The sequence below is a fragment of the Ruditapes philippinarum genome, unplaced genomic scaffold (genome assembly GCF_026571515.1).
Source record: "Ruditapes philippinarum isolate M1 unplaced genomic scaffold, ASM2657151v2 ctg2951_1_1_1_1, whole genome shotgun sequence".
NCBI classification, from domain to species: Eukaryota; Metazoa; Mollusca; class Bivalvia; order Venerida; family Veneridae; genus Ruditapes; species Ruditapes philippinarum.
The window spans coordinates 164,176-191,978 of record NW_026860528.1 but is presented as its reverse complement, the minus strand read 5'-3'; the positions used below and the strand labels follow the sequence as shown (position 1 = coordinate 191,978).

Below are 27,803 nucleotides of genomic sequence, written 5' to 3'. Positions count from 1 at the left end.
TGTCAAAAATTACCGGAATACATTAAGTCATATCACTTTTCATTCAGTATTAACATACAAACTTTTGAAGTTTTCCTTTATATGCGTAAACAATTCTTTAAACAATCACAATTATTTGTTATTGATACGATTTCTTTAAATTAAGTTGTTAAATATGTTTATTAATTGTTTAGAAAAGTCTGATTTTTTATTTTTTAAGAGTACAATGCAACCGAATTTGGTGAGTTCTTTCATTGTAAAAGAGACGACAAAGCCATACCAAAGTCGATGATGTGTATATATGCCGTAGATGCCAGCGGTTACATGACTGGATGCAGATCTGGAGATCATTTACAACATTGTGGTAATTAATAGGATTATCTAAATTATAAGCTTATTTTGTGTGAATTGACATGAAAAGTATTTCTTTTTACAGCTATTTATTTTGCGTGACTTGACATGTAACAGTTATTGCAATGCATTGTAGAAAAGCATCCTTGTTTTCACGTGTATCAGTCTATTTTCTTTAAATGATTTCGAAACGTAAAAAATAGAGAAAAACAGAATCCTCAAAAAGACCCATACGGCACAATTAAAAATGTTACAGGATTGGTTTGGTCGAGCCTGTTCTGTTCATAGACGGTACTGGAAAGTGCAAATTATCGTGCACGATCCCTAGCACCGGCTTAACCAGAATTCAACATTTAAACACGAAAAAGATGAAATTTTGAGTTTAGAAACATCCACAGATGTAATTACACGGCAGTTATCATAAAACCTTCAATGTGACACAGTAGTGTCATTCCATGAAAAGCAGTGTATGGTTCCAAAGTAAAAGAATGCGTGTGTCTAAAACGAGAAAACAATGCGCAGAACTAAATCAAATGTAATTTTGAAAGGGGGTCTAATGTTTTGAAGCCGGCATATCACAGATAAAAAGACACATTTAAAAAGCAGGCAACATATCCTAAGGGTGATTATACAGTATTCAAGAAGAAATACTGGAACCACCCAAGTTGAAAAATGCCAAAAAGCAAAAACTAAAAATACCACATAAAATAAATACACAACAATAATGTCGTGCTGAACGATCTTCAAGTTCGTTTTGAAGAATTGTTTTAAAATGTTCTTTATTTTTCTTTTGAGATGATTGGGATAGTTCTGTGCGGACGTAGTTCTATCTTCCAAATCTTTTACAGCCTCTATTTACATGTTGCTGATAAGGAATAAAAGGCATCAGACCCGTTAACAAATTTAACAAAAATAAAAAAGGACGCATGTAACTTCGCTTTACTCATTAGAACAATTTGTGTGGATAAATGGATAAGGAAATACTTCTTTTATTATTATGTACCGTTGTTATAATTAAAACGATTTTCTACAAAGCGAGACCTCACGAACCGCTTAGAAATTTTCACATGAAAACTTTTGGTTTGTATAATCGTTCTTCTTTTTTCAACTGCGTTGATTGGAACATGTTTTCGTCATTTAAGTCCTTCTAAATGGTGCAGAGGTTTGGAGTTCGCCAGTTTTGTGCGGCTGTATAACTTACCTGTGAATATTGAACTTTAATGAAATAGATGAAAGTTTCACAATAAGAAAAGTAGGGAGAATAGTGAGCAAATGAATACTTTGACAGCCAGTACATTTTCATATAATATTATTATGTGATTTAGTCCGTCAGTATGGTTATTGTTTTACTAGAAAAAAAAGTTAAAAGAAACATGTCACCAAAAGTTATAGAAGTCTACTTATATTAAGAAATCGTTGCTCAAATAAATAAAGGAGAGTTGAAGGAAATCTAAATGTCACTTAAAAAGCATGCATATTTTGATATTTTTTTAAATATTTTTCAGAAAAGCATACAATGGAATCCTTTATCTGTTTTTTTTAATAGTACTACTTAGCAGTAGGACAAAGGTATCCACTCCAAGGATCGTATTAAACATATTCGGAAACAAGATAAAAAAAAATGCTTTGGTTTAAGCTTGTCCCGTTATTACGACAAACAGTTTTAATTGAATATTTTGGTCAACTTTCTTTCTTGAAGTGGTCAGTAACGATGGTCACTTTAATATAGCTGATACCGTATTAAGCGTTTAATCTCAATATAGTGTATTTAACCTTTTTATTCTACCATCTGAAGGCTTGTTGCATTAAAACGTTGTTTAAAATATAATGACTGAAAAAATGACATGAAACAAATTACACAGATAGTGTATAGGTTAATCACACTAATTTCAACTAGTTGTATACAATGTAATCTCTATTGTAAAACACATATTGATCAGTTTAACGTTATAGATGTCAAAGCTTACTAGAAATAAATCTATGCTATTTCATCTGTTAAAGACGATTTGAAAAACAGAATGTCATCACAAATACTGTTCAATCATGCACCACTTTAGAAAATGATAATAATTCACGATGAATTGCTCAATATTGCCCGAGTCATTGAAAACAATTTGATTTTCAGAAAATTTCACTTGTCCAGCAAATACAGTCAAATGTCCTGGAAGTTATTGTATTGAACAACGATTTCTTTGTGACGGACATAATGAATGTCCTGGAGGGGAAGATGAACAAGACTGTAGTAAGTTATTAAAATCTATAATTTGTTAAACTCATTCTTTTGTTTTGCTTTTGCTTTATTAAGTTATGTCATTTAACGGTATTCCAGTAGTGAATTGTATTTTGTTAATTAACGGGCAATTATTTAGTGATTACTTGTACAATTTATCAGTAACAATGTCGCTTATAATGACTTTCCGGACTCACCCTAAAGATTATTTTGTTGAATATTACAGAAACATCTACAGAATAGCCCATTGTGGTACATGCAGATTAGCCCATTGTCATACATGCAGATTATCTTATCTCATTGTCATACATGCAGAATAATCCATCGTTATACATACAGAATAGCGAGTTTTCAAACCTTCATATTAACCCATTGTCATTTATATATACAATCTCATTGACAAAACTTCAGATTAGCCCATTGGCATACATACAAATTATCCCATTGTTAGATCTACAGATAATCAAATGATATACCTTATTAATCCATTGTCACACCTACAGATTAGCCCATTGTGTACCTACAGTTAAGCCAATTGTCATACCTACAGATTACAGGTCTTTGGCATATCTACAAACAAAACATTGATTTAATGTAAGGCAATGATATGAATAATTTCGTTTAGATTTCTTTTCGTTTAAGTTTGTATCTTTAAATAGAGGATCTTGAATAAGTGTTAGTTCAGAAAGGAAGCATATTTTTTAAACACAGTATTTAATATGATGAATGAATGCATACATGATATTAAATTTGATATTGTATTTATCACGTAGCCAAAATTATAATGGTTTACAGTTACACTGTGTCATTTTTGTGGACGCACCTATAATGTTACGCTTTCTTACGCTTTTTTGTATACAACGCAAATTACGTCATATAAAATTGTTACTACATTAGTGTAATATCGTTCTCATTACATGGAATTTTTTTCTTCTCCTGCTTCGTATAGGCTTTGTATTTTGAAAACAAAATTAATGATGTAAAAAGGATTCAAGTTAAACTAGCAAATTATATTTTTTTTACATTTCAGAGATTTTTCATCAACGTTTTTGCTATATTCCAACACTATATTTAGGGATAAGTGTTAGTAAAAAATGTTTATGTACAATGTATTCAACACATATGGATATAAAACTAAAAAAAGGCAACCAATTTATTTGGCACATATATACATACATTTTAATCGCAAAGTAATATTATGGTACAGTAAACGTTGCACAGAGTGTGCTAAAATTTAAATATAATACATATTTCTGAAACTTGTTTTAATTAAACAGAAATACCTACAATCAATTTTTATTGCATTATTGACAATACAAATTTTGCCATATAAACTATGGAATTTATGTTGAAACATTTAATATATGTTCATATATCTTATATATTTAAACATATTTTCCTTATGTCATAAACTATACAAATAATTTATATGTAAGCATAGTTTCCTTATGTCATTATTAGAAATATACATATATAAGGACACTCGATTTTAACTTGTCTAATATTGCATGTGGTACATCATCGTTTGTTTCATTCGATATTCCTACATCTTCCCTGTTCAATAGGTCATTCATTCAAGCAGTATCAAAACCTTATACATGATCTTATGATCGCAACTAGTATTGCACATAAGTTCTTTGCATTTGTATATTTATTTCTTATTAAGAAAGTATTCAGAAGTAGTTGTTGTTTAAAGGGATTGACATGAACATTGATGTTATCAACATGTTGCCTAAAGTATGTGATGAAATGTTTATTCGTAAAAGAATCAAAATGTAAACAAAGTAATAGTATGAGTTCCATACAAAATACTAAATCACTATAAGTATATGTACCCGTTGCATCAGAGGAAAAAGATGGATCACAAAATCGGCAAATCCGAACCTTTCTAGAATATAACCGGTTACCAAAAATAAGAAACCTTTGTAAAATAAAAGCATTTTTGAGGCATTATGGACCTTTATCCATGAATAAAAAAATCCTAAATATTGCATACAAATGATCTGCTTTAAAATATATCATTGGACTCCTTTAATAACACCAGTTTATTTAAAACAGAACTTATGATATTTCATAATACTGTACAAGTACTTTAAAACACTACATTTTCCTGTAAATAATAAGGGAAAACGTCCAGGTTCAATTAGTACTTCTCAGTCAGATCCTTAAGACTTTGGATGGCTTCCGCAAAATTTAGTGAGAAATACAAACATAATCAAAGCAGTCAGACAAAGCGCTATATTTATAAAATGCCCCGTTTTATAAAGTACCAATGGATATGTCTGAATGGATCAAATTGTTTGATGCTGTGGTATTACCAATCTTAGATTTTGACTCTGACATTTAATGCCTCCATAAAGCTCCAGATTTTGAGCGTATACATGTAACAGCAAATGTTATAAGTCCAACAACAAACTGTAGATCCGACTATTTATGGGGAGCTAGGACGAATTCTTTGTGTGGGTACAGAAAATTAAAATTTTTGAAACAGTTTTTGAAGAATAATAATAACTCTACAAACAATGGACCCTTTACCAAAAATGTCTTTGGTGCATTGGTCTTGACAGTCAGAAGAATTTTATTATTTTTACAAGGGGTAAAAGGCTTATGTCACATTCACCTTGTCTATAAAAAAGGTTTCCGATCTATAATTCAACAACATGTGGAAATTTCACCCTAAAACTTGACAGGTGTATTTGTCTTGGGCAGTTAACCGACCAGAATAATATGGGGGTCAAAGGACCAATAAATCGACAACCACTTAATATCAAAATGTTTACAACCAATAAGTCCACAACCCATGCAAATATTCTATCATGGCTACATTAATACTAAAATATTATCTTCTCTAACATCAAATTCTGCATAGTCTGTCTGCATGAATTAGCAGGCGCATATTTTGCCTACCCTTCTCAGATAATGAATAGATCTAATTGATAAAGGATTAATTATATTATGCAGAAAAAATGAATAAAAATCCCTAAATTTTCAGTCTACAATATGAAATGATTGAAACAAATGAACCTCGATTTGCTTGTTTCAATTATATTTACGTGTAAGTAATGTATATGCAAAAGGCAACAACTAAGTAGATAAATTAGTCGAGAGTTAGCTACACACAACAACACACATCATGTGCATGTATCTTATTCAATGTTGACGACATGGTGTGTGGAGGAACTACGCGTCAAAACACCGGGGTCTCTTGAAACAAGAAATAGAAAATCCAAAGCTTGCAGTAAGGATCGTATTGGCCAGCAAAAATAAGTCTGAAGTGCTAACAAATGTAGTGTGTAATGAATTGTGCGACCTGTTCGTCTCAGCTGACCTGAGTTTTCGCGAATTTATGTAAATTTCAAATTCCTTCTGAAAGTAAATAGAGTATGTGATCTTCAATAAGCATTGTTGTAACCAGTATGCATATCAAATGTTTACGGTGGCATAATCATACGAGATAATATCTTGAGGCCGCAAGATAATAAGGCGTGGCCACGAGATAATAAGCCGTGGCAACGAGATAATATCATGAGGCCTCAAGATAATAAGTCGTGGCCACGAGATAAAATAAAACTGCAAATGTCACCTCTATGCCACCGTAAATGTGACATTCTTAAGGTTTTCTTTTTTTGCTTTTATTTCTGTTACATTAAATCATATGTTGACTCGAATTTCCTACGCAAACAGGCTGTCTACGAATTGATATTGGAGTTAAATAAGATATTGAAGGCTTGTGATTTTATACTAAAATATATTTAAACATTGTGCATTAATCGACAAGTTGAGGCTTATATATTAAATAATACTTAGTGTACAAACAATAAATCTGATTCGTTGTTACTCAATATGGTCGTACACAGTATCGAACATATTCAGTAAATTGTTTAATTCAGGTTTATATTAACTTACTAAAGGCCCTGTCACACTAGACTGCGCTTTTACTGCGTTTGTACGACGTTGTTACGCCGCGAGATTGCAATAAAATATGTGATATTTTTGATGACATAAAGACTTCACGGAGTCCCCACGGTGATCATGACGATGCAACGGAGCTTCCACGGCGTTTTATTTGGCGAATGTCTACGTTCGGACTGCGCTTCTACGACGTTCTTTGCGCTCTCACTGCGCATTTACGGTGCTCATACGGCGCTCTCGCGGCGCTCACACTGCGCTGAAATCGTAAAGCTTTCGTAAAAGCGCCATTGCACACGCATTATTAGCGCGGTAAAGACGCCGCACAACCTCCGTACAAAGCGCCCGTGTACAACCACGGGGCGTTCATTCGGCGTTCCTTTTGCGCTTTCCCGGCGCTCCTGTTGCGTTTGTAGGAGATGCTACTGAGTTGTTACGGCGCCCTTACTGGCGATCCCACTGCGCTCATTTTTAAAACGCCGAGGTGACGGCGTTTGTTTTAAGCATGTTTCAAAATGCGCGCCGTCGGTCGGCGTTTTCTATGCGACGCCACTACGATGCTGTGGCGATGCTACGACGATGTTTGCGATCTTACTACGCTCACCTCGACGTTCTGAATTTTCTTTGGACGCCGTGGTGTGACAGGGGTTTTAGGGGTTTCGTTATGATGTTGTCGTCAAATATAAACATTATTGATAAAACATTTACAGGGTAAATAGCTGAGGGAAAATAACTGTTTAGTCAAGATTACAAAATTGCTTTTTTATGACCCGAACAAATTCGGGGCATTTAGTGTTTTGATTTGATTTCTTATTTCAGCTTGTGGAGACTCGGATAGAGAAGTTATCTTATTCGTGGAAGATGAAGGCTCTGAGAGCAGGGAAGCAGCAATGCATTTGGCGGAACAATTTTTTACAAACAGTGAGAAGAATATCGTTAAATTGTTTAATTTCAATATTCTTCATAGAAAAATGAAGTTTGACATTGAGTACAGGTTATTGGAAATAAAGGTAGAACGTGTTACCAGAGAACACGGAATAGAGGAAACTGGATGCAAGTTTAAAACAATGGCAAGAGACTTTCTTAAACAACTAAATTTTTCCGAGCTAGAAAAAAGAGCGCTTATTGTACTAGAAAACAGTATTGAATCATCAGTTGTCGCTAGCTTCCCTAGTATTGTCCAATATTTCAGAGCCATCGTTTTCAATATATCGGAGTTGATAAAAGATTTCAGTCTTCACTCTATAAGATAACAGATACAGCTTTGTAAAGGAATATACATATAAGTAAATGGAGTTCTCTATTTTTCGATTGGTTTTTTAGACGATTTCCAGAAATATGCACAGGTAACTTTATTGGCAGCCTGACTCGTAAATTATATGAGACCGTTTTAGTTTTTTTCTCTATCGTTCATTTTAAATATAACACTAAATGTACATTCATGACTTGACAACAAATTTATCTTTCTTCTCCATATTATATTTTGTCGAGACGTTTCGTTGTCTTAACTTCGTTAACATAATACATCGATTTTTTTAGTCATTTTTTTAATCAAATTTATTAGTTGTTTTTCGCCCTGTTTGAATATGTTTTTATACTTCGGCAATAGAAATTTCACCCAAATAAAGTTACTTTACATTTGCATAAGTAATTTTCTTTATGCTTGAATGTTGGATGTTGAAAAGAATTTCATAAGTTTAACAACTAAGGAAAACCAAGAAAAACTAGGATATAACCATGTCAACCGGGATAATATATCTTCGATGGACGATTTGTTTTAAAACTTCATGTGTAAGGATATATTTTCTTGATATTTCCGTTTCAGAGGCTACAATCGTACCACCATGTGTTGGAAAGTACAGATGTTCGTCTAGTAAGCAATGTATACATTTGAACAAGTATGTGATGATGTCATTCATTGCAGAAAATTGGTGATGAATGAACGACTTTGGGGTGATTCCTTGTATGTCCAGAGAAATGTAACTGTACGGGTGAATGTAATCGATTGTAAATTCAGGCCGAAAATAATAATTCTGATATTTCGGTCAGTGACTGTACAGGCTAGAAGTTTTCCTTGATCTAAGTAACAATCGCCAAAAATTTTTAAAGAAATACCTGAACCCCAAAATTTAAGTTTTCTTTTTTCATGTTTCGACCTTAATTTTTCATCAATGTAACATTTCATTTATATTCATAACAAGGGCTTTCTTTTGACTTGAAAAACTTGTTATCGTTAGATCTTAGCACAATAGAATCGGAGCAATTACCTGACTTGGTATTTTAGCCAAGCTTCGCTTATCTAAACCTATTTAAATTTTGGACAGAAATAAAAGAACTAACAATGATTCATCGAGGGTTTTTTAAAGGTTTGAAATTTTAAAAAAGTTTAAAAATTTCGGGCAAAAACCCCTGAAAAAAAAAAGTTCACTTACATTTTTGGGGTTTTGGAGTTGGACAAGTATCAAACTTTTTCTTACAAAAAAATTGGGGAAAATTTTAAAGTTTTGCCTTCAAAAACCCCCGCCTTTTTTAAATTAAGTTTAAATTTTTTGAAGGCAAAAAAATTGATAACATTCGGGGGAAAATTTTTTTTTTTAACGGCTTACACATTTCCGTGAGCTTCATAACACCTTTCTTTTAAATTTCTGCTGATCCGCCCTTTTTATTTCCAAAAATACTGAAAAACCTTGAAGAATGAGTTTTCTTCATGTGAGGACCTGAATGAAAAAAACTTGTATTTAAAGGAAAGGCCCTTTGGATTTTTTGGGTTCGCTTAAATTTTGGGAAACCCTATCGTCAATTTCTCCGTCTCGTTGTACGGATCGTAAAAGGCTTAAAATAGGTTTATTGGGAATATTTGTAATAACTAACCCTTGCAGTTGCCAGATTTTCTGATGGGTGTTTACCTCATCATGGATAGCCAGTGGCTTTTGATTCACCCTTATAGAAACCAGGTATTGATAATTTGATGAATTTACTTTACAAAAAGGGTAACGATTTAAAAAACTGGTTTTTCATTTTTATGTAAACCAAAGATGATTTATCTTCTTGCATTTAGACAATGATTATCAAAGTTTACACCCGGTGCTAGAAAAAAATGTTTACAACCCCATTTAGATTTGAATAAACACTATTATTCCTTTACACACTTTTTAACGCTTTCTTTTCATTGAATGACTTTAGTGCCGTAATTTGAATGGGTTGATTAAATTCTACGCTACTACAAGAAAAAAGTGCTAATTGAAAATTTCAGTTTTTTTTTTTTTGAAATATCATAAATTTGTAATGTGCAAGAAAAAAGAATCAAACACTGTTTGTCATTGTAAAACTGGAAATATTTAGCCCTCTGGTAACTGTTTGTCGGATACTCGACAGAGCCTTATTTTCGCCCGTAAACAGTTTCCTCGACCTAATATTCTGGTTTGTACCGACAGCCGGTAAAAGATCCTTGACTTACTGGGACTGTTTACTATTCAGAAACAGAAATAACATTTTAACTGATTATATTTAAATCAAAATCAAATTTAATTTTCTCTTATAACAACATATGTTTAGTCCTAATTGATGTTAATATAACAAAACTACCGTTGCCATGTTGCATTAAACAGATTTCCTTTTTTCAATTTTATTGCAGATATATCTTTGTGGACGATCAAATGGAGAAACAGTAATTGGTTGTATTACTGCCGGAGTTTTGTCTACAAATTTCATCTGAAGCCAGTGTCCTCTTTCTTTGCTTGATAAAACATTAGATAGACTATTAGTGATCAAGTTTCCGTTTGGCACAGTGAGGTTTACACCTATCGAAGGCCTATGTCTCTTGTGCATTGTGCTGGTTCATTTCCATCATCCTATCGGTCATTCCAATTCTTTACACAAAGTCACTTCCAAAACAAATTTTTACTCCAGAACAGGAGTTTGTATTGCATTGCCTTTAACACGAGATAAACCCCCAGGGTGGATTTATTCTGTGTCAATCTTTGTCGGCCTGAATTTTTGTACATTTCATTCTTGTTGCTGTAGACAAATCTCAATATTCACAGAACTTCGACGATTCAACATCAGCTATGAAGAAGACACAACTATCAAGAAGGCGTGACTTGAAAGTTGCAAGAAATCTTATACTCGTTGCAACAAAACTGATTTCCTGTGTTGGTTTCCGATAGGTGTAAGGGTAAGATCTGATAGACATATGATATATTGTGTTTGTATTGCCTGCATCACGATTAAACAATTAAACTGAATAACGCACGTCTATCCCAAACGATTCTTTTTTGTTTAAATTGTTTTACATGTATATTGTATATGATTTGATATTCTATGAAAAGATCTAACGTATGTATTTAGTGCGCTATTTAATCTAATACAACAATGTAAAAAGTACAGCTATTCCTTTTTTTTCAGGTATTTTGGCCTTGAAACGGATTTCCGATTCCTAGTGATGTTTATGCATGGTCAGCTGTTTTCATTTTTACCAAATAAATTTGCTCTCGAATAACCCGTTTTTGTATACAGTGACGCATTAATCGGAAGAAGGAAAAATCATTGGTTCGCGTCCCTGAAGGGATAAATGATTACAAATGTCACTTAATTATTTTTTGGAATATTCAGAAATGAATATCAATTGCTTACATAGGGGCGCTAGAAAAAAAAGTCTTTCACCCTCCCCCACCCGTGTTAGAGACACGTCGCGTGGTTTTAAATGGCGTATCCCGGCGCGTCTCATATTATAAATAGAGAGCAATCTGGCAGCGATAATATTGTTTTTTAAATATACGAGTCAATAAAATTTCAGTAATGAACGTGCACGAATGATATATTCAATCTATCAAGTACCAACATTTAAAAGACTGTTTAAAAGTGAAAAAACGTTTAAACTTTTCATTTGACCGCCTTTGTTTTACCCTAAATTTTGCGCATTTCAAGTTTGGTTTATGTAATGCAATGATGTTCCGTAAAATATGTACACGTCCGCGCTACTGTTTTTGTGGGGTCGAAAAACGGCCCGGGTTATCGTGTTTATTAGCAAAAAAAAAAATTACGTGAGATAACTTTAGCTCACGGGCAAAACGTCCCAAATGGATCCAAATATATGTCATTTCACATTAGGTTAGAATGATTGCTAATTTTTAGACAGGAAAATAGTTTCAACATGATCCAATAAAATTTATATAAAAAATTTGGGTTTTAAAAAAAGGGAACATTTAACTCACTACAATGTTGAAAAAAACCTTTTAGACGCTGCAAAAATTCTTTGATAAAAAAAAGGAAAAATATCTTTTTTCCCCTTTTTTTCATTTTTCTTTCATTTTTCGTGTAAAACCCGATGTCAAAAAAAATTTTAACTTTATACTGCCACTTTTGGTGGGCGAACAGGCGAAAATTTTTCTCAAGGCGTGTTATACATATTACCGGGGGAATTTACGGATTTAGTGTGTTGCCTCAAACACATTTAAAAATTAAAATGTCGAAAGTAAATGTAGTGCTATTATACCTTTTGTGAATGGAATTTTTAAATTTTGTAACTAATTTTAACAAACTGTTATTTACTTTAATTTAAATGATTAACGAAATTCATTTTACCAGTCTTAAGTTTTAAATTTAAATAAGTTGATAGTAGTGGCCTTTAAAAACGGACATTCGATGTTTATTTTTGTGCAGTTGGCAATTCGTTTTATTTGAAATCAGTGTTTTACTTTGTTATTTTCGAGTTTTAATCCAAGCCTTGAATGGCGTGTCGAACAGCCCTCCAGAAGGTTTAAATATTAGCTGTAATCAGATTCAGTTCTATAATTCTTTATTTGCTTTTTTGGGGGGAAGAACATTTTAAAGTTATAGACATGCAATGTCAATATCAAGACAATAAGAAAAATAAAAAACGTCTCGACAGATGAAGGAATGAGACCCGAAAAAGATGAAGAACTCTAACTGATTGAGACGTTACATATTTTTTTATAAAGCGTCCAACTTAATAAGTCGTTGACTAATATTTCGTAAGCACGGGTAATTGCTTATCCAGATATTTATAAACACGACGTTTTTAAGCAACTCCTCTGAGTTTGTGTAAAGCCTAAAACATTAAAAGTTCAATGTCCTACAAAATTCAGCAGGGGTACTTTAAGCAGAAAAAATGCACAAAAGATAATTGAAAACTATTCTCAGATAAATTTGAAAATCAGTTTGTGTTGCTATTTTAAACCGATTTTAGCGAAATTCGTTTGCATCGCTTTCCAAAAATGTTTTTGATTTGTTTGTGTGCACAAAAAATATTCTAAAAAACTATGGGAGTATGTGAACGAATCTGAAACTTCTGTGCAAAGGTAATGTATCTCGCCCTGCATTATCAAATGGAACAATTATTTTTGGGAACCAATTATTTCCAATCCCGTAATTTCAAAAAAAACCTTAGTGTGAAGTATCTTAAAATAGTTATCTTTCAAGTTTAAAAATTCTTAGTGTTATAGTGGTTAAGGCGTCCGCCTTCGGGATTCGGGAGGGTCGAAGGTTCGAGCCCCAGCGGGGAGGCGTTTATTGAAGGCTGAAATGTTTCTCGTGGGGTCTCTCTCCGAAATTGCCGCTTCGTGAAACGCGAGGGTAGTTAAAATGGTTACCGATTTCTATTTCGCCTTTGGCGCCTGGCACAGTAGTAGGAGTTGGGAGTAACAGGTTGTGCAACCAAAAAGGGTTCTCTAAGTCATAAATGGCTTGCCCTTTAGTTAGGGGTGACTCATAATAAACAAGGACCCTTTACCTTTTTTTCGGGAACGAGTCAATCTGATAAAACGTAGCCCGTTAAGATTGATTGTTTCAAAAAACTGTTTGAAAATGCAGATAAACAGTTAAATATGACGATTTATAAATGATAATGATTACACTGTTACCGGCATAAATAAAATTAAAAGAAAGTTGTTTAATTCTACCTGTATTTTTTTTAGAAATTGGGTTAAAGCCTTTTGGAATTACCCAGAAATTAGCAGATCTGGCGGATGATAAGTGGGAACTTGGTACCGTTGGGACTTAAACGTATAGTATTCAAAAAAATATTTGATGCGCAGTTGCTTGGCTTGTTGTTGCGGGCTCTGTGGAAAGAACTTGCGATTATTCTAGTCTTTTTGCACGAGGGTTTTTGTTTTAGATCTGATATGTGTGGAAACATTTACAAATTAACCAGTGTTTAAAAAAAGGTTATTACCACAATTTTTATAAACAAATTTCAATTTATTTTTTACAATACAAAATTTCATTATTTAAAAATGGGCAATTCAAATATCCAAACATGTAAAAGAAATAGGTCCACTGGGATGCTTAAGGTAAGACTACAAACAAGCAATAATGTTGATTTGGATTTAAAATAAGGAAAAACAATATGTTTTTAGTTTTTGTTAGGCTGTTTATTGTTATAATATAATTTATCCAGAATTTAAGTTTTAAGTTATTTGGTGAATAAATTTTGTACCGTTTGATTGAAAAGGCATCGCTTCGCACAAAACCATTGATTTTCTAAACTCCATTGGCTTTTCAAAATTGTATACAATTAAACGCAGTTTTTTAAGGCATTGTCATTGATAATGCGTTCTTAGTGGCTTTTAAGAGGGCTTTATTGGCAAACATTTAGTCATACATGTTCTCAATGAAAATTGTTTGAAATCTTGCTTTTGGGTAAAGTCAAATTTTTGAAATATTCAGAAATTGAAAAAAGAAATTATTTATGTATTAAAAAGCTCTTCGGTTTATTTTATAACGTCAAAAATGTAGATAATTTTTCAATCTTTTCGCTTAAACGCTCAATGTTTTTTTGTTGGAAGCTGTTATTAATATGTTTTGTAGAAGCAAATTAATTATTCCCCAAAAATTTGCTTTTTAAGATTGAAGGAGAAATAATAGTGTGAAATTTGGGCGGTTTATTATCTTACTCTTTCTCCCCTTTCTGTTTAACTTTTTTGTCTTTTGCAAGCTTCAATCGCCTTAATTAGTTACCATTTTATATTTTGTCAATAGGTTAACAAACCCCTTTGTTGTAATTCGATGCCAAAGGCGTTGTTTAGAGTGATGAAAGAAGTTACAGAAAAATATTCACCAATTTGGTAACATTCTGCGAAAGTTATCTTAAAAATGTGAAAAGGGTTTTAAGTTTAAATTCAATGGAAAGGAATTGTCTCTGTTGACGAAGATTTGTATTAGTTATTATATATGAGTGAGACAAAATAAAAGTGTTGAGTTTACCATACTGCTTCTACACTGTCGACAAGGTAGGGAAATTTCAATTCGACTGGCTTGAGTGAATGGAAATAATTGATTTACTTGTTTTTTTTGTGTTATTATTACATTTTGAATTTTCAAAGTGACGTTACTGTTTTTTTTTAGATATTTTGACTAACGGGTTTTATTTAAAGGGTTCCCTTGAGTCATAAAAAAATCATTTGTGTCAGTAAAATTTGGGAAAAATCGGCCTTTCTAAAATTTAAATTTTGGACTTAAAATTTTTTCGGATTAAAATTTCCAAATTTTATTTTTTTTTTCAAGTGGTTTTGATGGGAAAAAAACGAGGGGCTTTTTTCCTAAAAGTACAAATTTTGTATCTAAAATCCAAAGGGAAAATTTTTTAGGAAAATTTAGGTAAAAAATTTTTTTGAAAAATTTTCTTTTTAAACAAATAAATTTAAAATGCCTCTGAAAATCAAACCCAAAATTTTTGTCAAAAGTTTCACAAAACATTAATATGTATATGAAAAAGTTTGCTTCTTTTTGTTCTAAATTAATTTTACTTAATTGAATGTTTGGATTTTTACTCGATTTATTTTGGGGAAAATTAAGTTCGAACAAACCTCTAGGCATTCCTAAATCCTACTTATTGGTGGTTGCAAATACCTTATTTCCGTTGTGTTATTTAATATTGGTGTTCGGGTCGTTTTTTTAATCCGGTTTGACGGAAAAGGGCGAGAAGTTCGATTGTGTCAAAATCCATTGTTGTTTTCATGTTTTTTGAATTTTAATACTTTTGTTCTGTATTGTGGTTTGCATTTTGTTAATTTTGGATTGATTTTTTACTTATTTCAATATTCATTTAAATCAATTATAAAAAAAAAAAAAAAAAAAACAAAAAAAATCCATTAGGATACGTTGGGCGTTGTTAAAAGATATATTAATTAAAATGTTTTTATTTTTTGATCGTGCCGTTGTAATTTTAATCGTGTTTTCCAATAACTGGAGTGATTGAGTTGTAAAAAATTCCGTCATTTGTTATTTTACTTATTTTGTTTTTTATTTAATTATTTTTAACCTGTAATGTTAATGTTGGTCACCATGTATCAAATGGTTGTTTCTTGTGGATCGTTCTGTGTTTCTTAATTTTTTTCGGAGTTTATTATCCGGTTTTGAAATAGCCGAGGGTACGTTGCCATCTCATTTGTTTTACAATTTTCTTATAAAGTGGAGCATCTGTTGTTGTTTGAATATATTTATGTAAGAGGAGGGTTTTTAGTTCTTGTTGATATGTGATTTTAAATACTATGGGCAACATTGGGGTTCGAGTTTCCTATTCGTTTATGATTCAATTGTTACCCCTTGTGTCCGTGCAAGTTGTTAGTAAATTTCAAATAGGAGAAATTCGTTTTGCTGCAAAGAAAAGAAACTCTATGAGTAAAAAATATCAGATTATTTTGAAAACTTTTTTTTTCAAAAAACTTTTTTCGAGTGTTAAAAAAGATTATGTGTTTGGTACAAAAAAATTTACCAATACAAAATACGGAAATTTTAGTGTTGAATCAATAATGTTGAACACGGGGATACGTTAACCGCTGTTTAAAACAATTAAACTTATTCATTAACTGTTTTTATTTTTTCGGATGTTGTTGTCAAATTTTAAATCGTGTTTTTTCCAATAAACTAAAGTGTTGGTGTTTTTAAAAATAATCATTTGTTATTTAATTATTTTTTTTATTTTTTATTAACCCTTTAATGTTATTTTGTTGTTCACGTTCAATGTTGTTTATTGTGTTGCGTGTTTTTCTTTATTTTTTGAGAGGTTATAACCGAAGTTGAAAGAGCCAAAGGTGCAATTTTTATCAAATCATTGTTTTACTGTTTTTTTAAGTAGTATCTGTTGTTTGTATATTGAATTATTTGTCGGAGGAGGGCGTGGTAGTTATTGTTTGTAAAGATTAAAATCCTCGGCAAACATTGGTTTCGGTTTCCTACTTTTTGAGTCTGTACCCTTTGGGAAACCAGTGCAAGTTAGTTATTTCCAAAGAGGGGAAATTCAGTTTAGGCTGGTTAAAAAAAGAGGCTCTCTAGAGGAAATTGATCTGATTATTTTGAACTTTTTTTTTCTCGAAAACTTATTTCGAAAAATTTAAAAAGGTTCTTGTGGGTAACAAAAATTTACTACAAATACGGAATATTTAGTTGTTAGAAATTCAATATTGTTGCATGGGCTCGTTACCGCGCTGTTTAAAACAATTTATTATTTTAAGGTGATTCCGCTTTGCAGCCATGTTTGTTTTTTCCAAAAATTTGTCCAAAGTTAAAAGTAGGCCAAAATTCTTATTAAACAAAAAAGTCACTTGGTTTTTATGAATGAGCCTTTGCAAGTACATTCCGTTCTATGTTTTTAAAAGACTAAATTTTAAAACAAACTAAAATTGATTAACAATAAGAAAATTTACCTTGAATGGGCTAAATTTCCGAAAGACCCAAAACACATTAGGTTGCAACATTTTTATGCACTTTTTCACATGAATGGCAAAATGTTTTTTTGTTTTTAGTCTGTTTTTGTGCCTACAAAAGCTATTTTTTGCAGAAAAAAATAGGCTTTTGTTTGTCATATGAATTTTTGGTCTTTTACTTTGGAGCAGATTTGTGTAAACAAACATGGCTGAAAAAGCGGAAATTCCCTTAAATGTTTTTATTTTGTCCGATTGATGTTGTTTAATTTTAAATCAGTGTTTTTTTCCAATTACTGTGTGCTGTTTTGTTAAAAAATTTAATCATTTGGGTTTTTTATTTTACTTTTTTGTTTTTTTTTAATATTATTAAACTAATCATGTAAAAAGTCTGTACCAACAGTTCATTGGTTGTTTTTATTCTTCAATAGGAGAATCGATAGTGACAAAGAAAAGCTTAATAATAGGGAAAATATCCAGATTATTTGGAAACTTTCTTCGAAAGATTGTGAAAAAGATTTTGTGGGGGTAGCACAAAAAAATTACAATACAGTGCAGTTTTAAAGTAACAATTTATTGTTTTTCTAATATACGTTTGTGATTTTTTATTTATCTCATTTTTTCTTTCATTTAAAGGTAAATTGTCAGATTTTTTTTTAGCCAGTGTTCAAATCAATTTTTTTTTTGTGTAAACGCCTTTACTGTTTTTCTTCCCTTTTTTATGTGGGGAAATTGTCGTTTTGGAATTCTTTTAAAGGCCCATAAGTCTTAGAAATTGCTTTTAGTTTTTATTTCACAAAAAGCCTTTTAATGCGGGTGTAAACGTATAGAAAATATTGCCGGGGAATGGAATATGTTAAAATCGTTGAAAAGTAGATATTTATGATTCCATTAAATTACTCAAATATTCACTTTTTGTGCACATTGCCAATGGCAATGGATCAAAGAATTTTTTCTATTAGCCATTTTAGTAAATATTTGAAAATGTAAAACAAATTCTAAAAAACAAGTGGTTTCGAAATAAACATCTGGTCCGGGGCCTAATGGGCCTTTTAAAAGTTCCCTTCGTTTAATTGATCAAAAAATTTGAAATTTGCATTTGTATCAACAATAAATTAATCCAACGGGGGAATTGACTGTAAAAATTTTTTTATAATCATTATATCTATACATTACGGGAATTTGATGCCGATAAAAAATACTATCAAGATTTTTTAGGTTACAATGGCTTACAGAAACTAAGTTAAGAATTATATAAAAACTGTTGTTGTTCATGTATTTGCTTAAGAATATATGTAGTCTTTTATTGTATTAATTTGAACGCAAACTGCTTTGTTTGTTTTCTTTTTAAAAATCTTATCAGCCTTTTTTATATACGGCCCTTGAAATCATCAACTGCGTTATGGATAAAAATAATTTAAAAACAAAAAAATAAAAAGGGATATTTTTTTTAACCCTTAAAAAAAATAACCAAAAGGCCTTATCCGCCCTTTAAACCCCGCAACCCCTAACGTTTAAAAATTTCATTTTGGTTTTTTCATTTTAAAAAACCCTTCCCTTTTTTTTTAAAGTAAAAAAATTTTTTCAAAAGATTTGGGCCCCCATAAAACCCCCCATTTTTTTGGGGTTTTCCACCGCAAAGGGGCCCATAAAGGGAAATAAAAAATTGGGAATTTTGGGAGACATATACTTTAAAGTTCCCCTTTTGCAAAGGTTAAAAAAAAGTTTTCCGTACGGAAAACAAGTTTTTGGCCCAAAAATCTGAACTCAAGCTAGAATGTTATGAGGGGCCCTTTTTAAAAAGATGAAATTTAAAAAATTTTCAATTCCTTCTAATTTAAAAAAGTTTTCCCTTAAAATTTTTTTAAAAAACAGGTCCCTTAGGGTTCAAAAACCCTAAGCAAAATTTTGGTTTCTACTTAAAAATTTTGAAAATTGTTTTTGTTTCCCCCCCCATCCTTTTTTCCCTGTTTTGGCCTTTTCCCTTTTAAAATTTTAAAATTTTCCTAAAAGGTGCCTTTTTTTTCAAAATTTTCCCCAAAAATTTTTTAAAAAGTATTTGGTTGATCTTTGGGAAAAAAATGAAAAAATTTTTTTCTGTTTTATTTTAATTACACTTGGGGAAATTTACCCTTTTATTACTTAAAATTTGCTAATTTGCCCAATTTAAAAAAATACATAAAATTTAAAAAAAAACAAAAAAAAACCTTTTTTTTTTCCCAAAAAGGGGGCCCGGAGTATTAAAAAATTTAAAAAAAAAAATAAAAAAAAAAAAGTTTTACCCCTTTTGGGGATTGCCCCATGCCCCTTTTTTTCAATGTAGTTAACAAATGTTCTGCCATTTGAATCTCTTCCAAGCGGGGGGTAATGCATTTAAGGATGGTTATTATCTTAAGATTAATCTTGATTTAAATTTCCTGGAAAGTTCGGGAGTGGCTGATGAATCAAATCAAGAGCCAATGAAACCGTGGTAATAATCTATACCTTGTTTGAAGTAAGAAAATAGGGTCAGTCCGTGAATTTGGATCGTTTCGTGTAAATGTAAAAATTGTTTTAAAGCCAGAACCTTTAAAGATTTTTGCCTTTTAAAATTAAACACATGTCACATTTTTAAACAAACGTTTGCCCATTTAAGAGGGGGTGTTTTATGCCCCATTGAAATAAAAGTGAAAACAGTCCCTCCTTTTGAGCAGTTTTAAATCGCTTATTTGTTTCTGATATCTATTCTTACTATCACAAAGTGATTTTAAATGACTTGGTCTGCATTGTCTTTTTTTGAAAAACCCCCAACCCGTTTTTTGGAAAATGGCTAAATTTTTAATTTTTTTTTACAAAAAAAATTTCAAAATTTTTTCAGTCGTTTAAAAAAAACATTTTAAACCCCTAAAAATTTCAAAAACAAAAAATTACGGAAGACCACTGTTTATATTGTTTTTTTTTAAGTGTTGAAAAAAAAGGGAAAAATTGTTTAAAAATTTTATTTTTTTTTTTGCAATTTTGATAAAAATTTAAAAAAAAGTAAACCCTTTCCGAAAAACTTGACTATGTTTGCTTGGAAAGTTAAAAAAATGAAAGCAGTGTTATTTTCACCTTTAAAGGGAAAAAAAAAGAATGCTTTTGAAGTCTTTGTGCGTTTGGTACCCCAAAATTTAAAAAAGTAAACCCCTTGGGGGAAACATCAAAAAAAATTTGTTAAAACCAAGACAAAAAGGCTTTTTATTTTGCTTGTTTGGTTGATTTTCGCCCATTATTAAACTGTTTTTTTTTCGGCGGGTTCCCTCTTAATAAAATTTCTTTCTGTAAACAATTTATTACCTTTATTTTCCAAAGTGGAAAGGTTCTAAACCACTTTAAATTTTGAATAAAATTTGATTCAATATATTACTCTTAAAAAAAAGGGCCCTAGTTCGAAAAAAAAAAACAGGGGTTTAAAGTTAAAGTGCCCGATATAAAGAATTTATTTCTGTTAAAAACACATTTTTAATCTTTTTCAAACCAAATTTTTATTTTAAATAAAAAAAGTTTAAGCTTTTCTTGACCCACATTTGTTGCCGTGGTTTTAAAAAATAAAAGGTTTTTCCCTAAAATGGGAGGGAAAAATAAAAAAGCAAACTTCACCCTTTTTTGTGTACAATATTGTTGTCACGTTTTGCTATTTTTTATGTGTTAATATTATGCCTGGTTTTGGACTATGCTTGAAATATCGGAAAATTTATTGGAAAATCTAAATTATAAAACCTTTAAGGGAATATATTTAAATAGCCGAACCCAATCAAAAACAACGTTTCCTTAAACAAATAAGACTAATGCTGTTTTTAAAAAACCAGCTTGAAGGGACGCGGTGTTTTTTATGTCAAAAATAAACTGGTCAAAAATACAACCAATGCAAAAATACAACACTGGCCAAAAAATACAAAACATGTAAAAATAAACACCTGTCAAGAATCCAACAAATATAAGTACTTACTGGTTATGTTCAAAAATACATTTATGGAGAGGGCGTTCTGTTTTTCATTTTTTAACATTTTTTAAACGGATACAAATACCGAAATTTCCCTTAACTTCCGTTTGCTTTTTACCCGCCCGTAAAACCGTGAAAAGAGTCGGCTTCGATAAAAAAGTATGTAAAAATTTAAAAAAGGGTGTATGGTTTTAAGTAAATTAAATTGATTGTTGAAAAATTTTAAAAAACTTTTAAAAAAGAAAAAAGTGAAGGGGAGTTGCTATGCATGCTTTAGTTGATTTTAAAAAACAAATATTAAAAACTGTAAAAATGCCCTGCGCTATACTTTTATACTTTATGAGGTACAGAAAGGAAAATTTTTCAATTAGTTGAATATAAACTCAATTTTAACTTAGGAAAATTGTTTTTGTTCCAAACATCTAAATTTAAAATAAAACCTTTTGATTAAATGTTTTTAAAGAACCCTTTCCTCTGCCCTTATTTTCCCTTTTTTTCTTTTCTAATTTTTTGATGAAAAGGCATTTATTCAGGTTTTTTGTAATTTGCCGGGCCCGGGAAAACCCAAATTTGAAAAAAAATTTTTATGTTTTTCTTCAGTGAAATTTTTTTAAAAATTTTCGAAAAATTTTATTAAAATTAAAAAAAATTTAAAAAAATTCTTTCAGCCGATTTTTTTTTAAAGAAAAGTTTTAAAACAAAAAATTTTTTCTTATATTATCTAAGGGTTGATTAAAAATTTTCCCTTTTTTCCCTTTTTTTATAGTTAAATTAATTCCTGGTCAAATTCACAAAAAAGATTGTCAAATTAAACGCCTTTTTATCAAATCCCATTTTTAACTGTTTTGACAAGTTTTCCAAATTAAAAACGCTCCCGTAACTTTTGACCATTCTAAAAATGCTTTTTTTTTTACTGGGTTATCAAATAAGATTATTTTTTGGGGGGAAGCCTTCGTTTTTTCCCCGAAAATGGTCGGTGGGAGTCAGTGATAGGGAATATTTCTAAAACCAAATAAGGCGGACAAACAAAAATGAGGGGTTTCCCCGTAACGAGAAAAAAATTTTTGAGCTTGGAAAAAGGAAAAACCCGAAAAAAGAAAAAGTTACTTGTTTTTTTCAATAAAAGGGATATATTTTCCGGTGGGGGTTTTTCAAAGCGATGAAAAAAGTTCTAAAAAGGGTAATTAAGGCCAAAAGCGACCTAAATTTTATCTATTGACGGGTTCAGGAAAGGGGATCACGTTTTGTTTGCATTTAAATTTTTTCAGGGTTTTAAAGTCTACTTAAAAGAAATTTTAAACTACGAATATTAACACGATATTGTGTTCATTTTCTAAAAGGTTTTTGATTAAATTAAAAAAATTAAGCTTGCAGATCCACTTTGTATCAAGTTTCTTTCCTGTAATTTTCGTACCAAAAAATTGTTAACGGTTAAATAAAATGGGCGAGCAAAATCCTTTACAATTTTATGGCGGTTGTAACCATTTAATCTGGTTTAAATGGCAAATCAATTTTTTAAAGTTTTTAAAGGCAAAAAAATTAATTTTTGAAAAATTTTTTTTTCCAATACATCAATTTTTTACTTAAGAAGTACTGTATAGTAACTAAATCGGGTGAAATGTTACCCACATGTGTTAAAAAAGGGGTTAGAATATTGACTGCAGAACACCATTTCTTAAAAGCTTTTAAAACCAACTATCAAGGGATTGTTACAGTCCTAGAAATATGGCCCTTTGTTTTTTGAGATTTTTTTGCTTTTGGGCACCTTGACCGACATTTTTTTAAAGAAATAACAAGCCCGCAAGTCTGAAATATTTATCTACTACCCGGGGGTTCGAATTTTAAAAAGAAAAAAAAGTAGTAAAAATAAAATTGTGTCTTGGAAAATCAAAAAAATCATTATTTTGTCTCATTTGAATCATTTTCGCAGTAAAATTTCAGCATTTAACGATTTGAAAAATAATAATGGACAATAACCATAATTGTGCTGAAAACGTTAGATAATTTTAGATAATTCTTAATGACAATCCTTCTTCCTAATAAGCAGTGCAGCAATTCATGTATTGTAATTGGTTTGAAAAGTCAAGATTTTAGGCCATGGTACTAGTATGCTATATTTTCAATTACAGAAATAAATCAATTTCATCATCATCATGTGTTGCAATACCAGGGACATCAAGAGAATGACCCTCGACTTCAGTGCATATGCAGAGGAGAGTAAGTAAACCCATTTTTGTCGAAAGTGACAAAGTTATAATCTACCCAATACCTTTCAAAATTGCTATAGCTATATACTTTGTAACAATTTGCATAACTTATATAATTCATATAAAAACTGATTAGGCTTAAATACTGCCGAATTCTTGTTTTTTTAATAGTTATTGCAATTAATGGAAATTACATATCAAACATGTGACCCCTTTATTATCATGATCAAAAATTTATTGTTTAAAATATTAAAACAATAAGAATTTTTAGTGGATAAAATATGTATTAGAGAAAAAAAAAAAACATGCATTAATTTTTAAAATTTTTGGTCCAATTGAAAGATTTTGGGTTTTTTAAAAAATGGTTTTTTTGTAAAAAAATTTTATATAGGTAATTTTTTACTGAGGTGAAAAAAAAATAGACGGGTCATTATAGGTCTTAAATCCACTTGTGAAAAAATATATATATGGTTTTTTGGAAAGGATTATGTTATGTAGTCAATTCTCAGACCATACAACAAAATAGTTACTAGTTTCCTCAAAAGTGGAGTATACTTTCTTAGTTGCAATACAAACATCATGAATTACTAATTTCTAGCTTTTTTTTTCAAAAGCTATTACATTCTATGTCAGATGCTATGGTCGGTATATCAACTGCATTATTTAAATATTTTAAAATGCATCAACATGAAACTTTGCTTGTTTTTGGAAAGGATTATGTTATGTAGTCAGATTCTCAGAGACATACAACAAAATAGTATTACAGTTTTACTCAAAAGTGGAAGTATATCTTTCTTAGTTGCAATCAAACATCATGAATTACTAATTTCTAGCTTTTTTTCAAAGCTATTACATTCTATGTCAGATTGCTATGTCGGTATACAATTGCAATTATTTAAATATTTTAAAATGCATCAAACATGAAAGCTTGAAAGACTTGCTTATCAGGACAAAGACGTAATTGTTAAACAGGGGAAGCGATACATGTTCTTATGAAAGCAGTCATTGAAATTTAAGCACATGCCCAGTGGTCCCATGTCCAGTGAAAATTAGTTTGGGCCAGTGTAAATTTTAAGAAAATGTAGTTAAATATATAGTAGAATAAATTTAAAACTGGAATTGGGGCCAGTGAATTCAAATAATTAAATTTCAATGACTGTGAAAGCAATATTTTTTAAGTTATATTATCCCTTAAAAAGCCCTTTTAAACTAAGAATTTTTTTAACAGACTGTGTTATCAAAACTGCATGCAATACTGCTGTTTTTGTTGTTAATAACAAGGGCAGATGCATGTCCTATAGTAAAACTTGGTGAAGACTGAATATATACAATTCTTATGTAGAATATTTTTCGCTAAAATGAAAAGGAATTCCACAATTGATTTTTTTCTAAATCTTAAGCAAGTTATGGTTTAATCTTCAGGTAGCAACTAAAGAAAAGCCATATAAAATCCTTTTGGAGTGTAATTGAGACCACAAACAATTCATTTCTGGTTTTAGTTATAAAACTGCTACAAACTAAAACTATTCATGGTAAGTAAACAATTATTATATATTTGATTTTGTTTGAAATGTTTGATATTTTTTATATGATTATTCTGTTGCTCAAGACATATTTAGATAAAATTCTAGATAGCAATAAACATAATTGTCATTTGTTGCAAGAAAATTAATCCATGCAAGATGTTTTGATGCATAATGTGGAATACTTCATAGGTTATGGTAAGCATTTCATATGTAAAATAAATGTGAAATGCTTAGTAATGTTTCATAAAACTTGTTGAAGGCTGACTTCTTTGCCATGTTTTAATGCATGCTTATTTGTCTTGATATTTTATTTCAGGGAATAATATCTATTAGTGTCTGCATCATTCATATAGTTATTGAGCATGAATGGATTCTGTTTTCAGATGATGGAATACACCCAATGCCTAGTACAATCATGGCCCATTAGAAACAAGAACAAACCATGGCTGCCAAGGAAACGGAGATGCACATAGTCTGAAAGATCTGGCTTGTGTTCTGAATAAGATGACATAATATCTCAACTGCGGGTATGTTCACATCAGGTACAATAAAAGAAATTAATATTGACAGGGTTACCCCAGGATCAATTTTAGTTTGCACCACCAGATTGGCCAATCAAAAAAGTTGAAGCCAATGGCTCCAATGTTGGAGCCATTAATTCTGCAAGGGAGATATGTTTATCTTTGTTAAGATATGCTAGCAGTTTTGGAGTGAAATGTTTAAAAGGCTTTATGTTCCTAACTGGAAAGGAGTATATGTCCTGATTAATTCAAAGCTCATATGTCTATTGATTATAGAATGTTCAATGTTTACAGCATCTTTATATGTTAACGCAAATGGACCTACAACCATTATGTATTAAAAATTGGCACCTTTATTGCGCTTATCAATTGAAGGATAGAGCTGTGTAAAATCTTTTCAAAGATAATTATTTAAATACAGAGATTATATCTAGCATATGAATATGTTAATGTTAAAGGATTTTTCCTTACTAAAATCATTTTAATGAAAATATCTTTTCCATTACTTGTATTCATTTTTAGAAGTACAGCTGACATGGAGGTGTTTCACCAGCACATCTTGGTGTATTGTACCAAAGGATTTGCTTACACTCCACCTGTTTATAGGTTGCAGCCATAGATTATAATATACATGCAAATAGACCACACATCACCAGCAAGGGGAATCTGTTAGGTATGCTACTTGCAAAACACAATTTTATAAAATGAAAGAAAACAGTGTCCAGTTTGTGTTAATAAAGTGAATTGTTTGGAACTATAATAATGTTCAACATAGATGTTCTCTGTACTGAGTCTAATATGGATGTAACAGCATGTTCTTTTTTTTATTTCAATTTAGAAAAGATTTCAGTTTTCAAATTAAAAGAGGCAAAACCTAAATAAAATGTTGTGCTTTATCCTCTTTGGGCATATAGATTCTCAACATTTTTTTTTTATTTTTGCATTGAATATAAATGCTGCATATTTAGTTAATTAAATGTTCCGGCCTCCTATGAATTATAAAGATATTTTTTATTGAAAATGTATCCATATGCATATATTGCCTATATTATATAAGAATATTAATTTCAATCAAAAGAGATTTTGCAGTCTCTGAAAAACTTGACTTAAAATTTTGAAGACGAATAATTAACAATTAATGATTTTGAGAATTGTATACACTTATGATTTTTGTTATAAAAGGCTTGTTAATTTCTCATTTCAGACTTCAGCGGTTGGATGGAATTAAGAAGAAGAGAAAAATATCATTATATGGATACCATTTTACAGGAAGCTATATCCATGAGAATGAGTGACAAAGAGGGGGTATATAAAAGAAGAAAGTTAGAGGAAGATGACCCCCGCAGACTTTCAAAACATTTGGCCCCAGTTAGCCCAAAGCCTACCCAAGCCATTCATGATGAACATAAATCAAAATATGATTGACTTTTTATGGAAAAGAATGATAGTGTGTTACACTGATTGCCCAACTATTCAAACATATCTAAGCTGAGATTGAATACCTGGTACTCATGATAGTTTTATGAAATATCTTTTTAGATATGGCACTGTATCTATCTTGTTTCGAAAAAAATTCTCTTGATTCATTTGTCATGACTGAAGGTCTGTTTTTAATATTTTGTCAGAAAAAAATGACTACTTTTTATACAAGTGCAAAATATTATCCAATCTATTAAACTAATAATAAGTGCTGCTATGAGCTTTAATGTAGTAAAAAAGTTAAAAGTATTATTCAATTATATCTTTTGATATGCATGTACTATGTCATTCACTTTAGCTCAGCTTTTCTTTTTTTTATTTTTGAAAAAAGAAATAAAGGTTGCTGCTGTTGCCTTCTGCAAACTTGAACCTTGTTCATAACTTTTAAAGTTCTTGGTGTATTGTCTACACATTGGTCACCACAACCCTTGCAACAAGATATTTAAGAAGACATGACTAACCTTGGCCTTCATTCATAATTGACCTTGACCTTCAAGGTTAATGTCTAATTTTTGGCTTTGCTTGTTATTTGCTATAAGTGGCTTTAACTTTATTGCCCTTTGTTAATTTGTCATATTTCATTTTTGTCTTGGCCATTTCTCCTAAACTATATTGTTCACAAGGCAACACATCCGACGTGCGGAGATCTAGTTGTTATTAGTCCATGAATTGTTTGTAGTCCAATCTAGTTTATTATACCAATGACATAGTTATAATAATAAGCATAATATCCTTCATCACCAGAAACCCATAAGGGGTTAGCTCAAGTTCATACAATTTGGTTGGAATTAAGATATTATTTATTTCCTTCTACAATATTGGCCATCTTCACACTTTCTCTTCCTGTTAAGACAGCATGGATTGAATAAAAAATAAAACTATAACTGTAAAGAAGTCACTGGTGTACAATTTAAAGAGTAAGAAAAAGGAGATATGCTGTTCATTTGAAAAAATTTTATTGTTGTTTTACTGCCAATTT

General features: G+C 30.8%; 1 protein-coding gene across 1 annotated transcript; it reads left to right on the top strand.

The window, feature by feature from the left end:
- The first annotated feature begins 171 nt into the window (after positions 1–171).
- Positions 172–27,514, top strand: LOC132760476 (uncharacterized). Its single transcript, XM_060752455.1, has 6 exons — positions 172–343; positions 2,456–2,572; positions 7,289–7,642; positions 8,295–8,367; positions 25,868–25,951; positions 26,557–27,514. The coding sequence occupies exons 1-6, from the start codon at positions 268–270 to the stop codon at positions 26,768–26,770; spliced, it is 918 nt and encodes a 305-aa protein (XP_060608438.1). The 5' UTR covers positions 172–267; the 3' UTR covers positions 26,771–27,514.
- Positions 27,515–27,803: the final 289 nt, after the last annotated feature.

What these genes read in the sequence shown, in the direction of transcription:
- LOC132760476 (XM_060752455.1), top strand. Translation starts at nt 268, where the DNA reads ATGATGTGTATATATGCCGTAGATGCCAGCGGTTACATGACTGGATGC. An exon ending in GGAAGATGAACAAGACTGTA is followed by an intron (nt 2,573 to 7,288) that starts GTAAGTTATTAA and finishes TTCTTATTTCAG; the next exon opens with CTTGTGGAGACTCGGATAGA. An exon ending in AGTTGTCGCTAGCTTCCCTA is followed by an intron (nt 7,643 to 8,294) that starts GTATTGTCCAAT and finishes TTTCCGTTTCAG; the next exon opens with AGGCTACAATCGTACCACCA.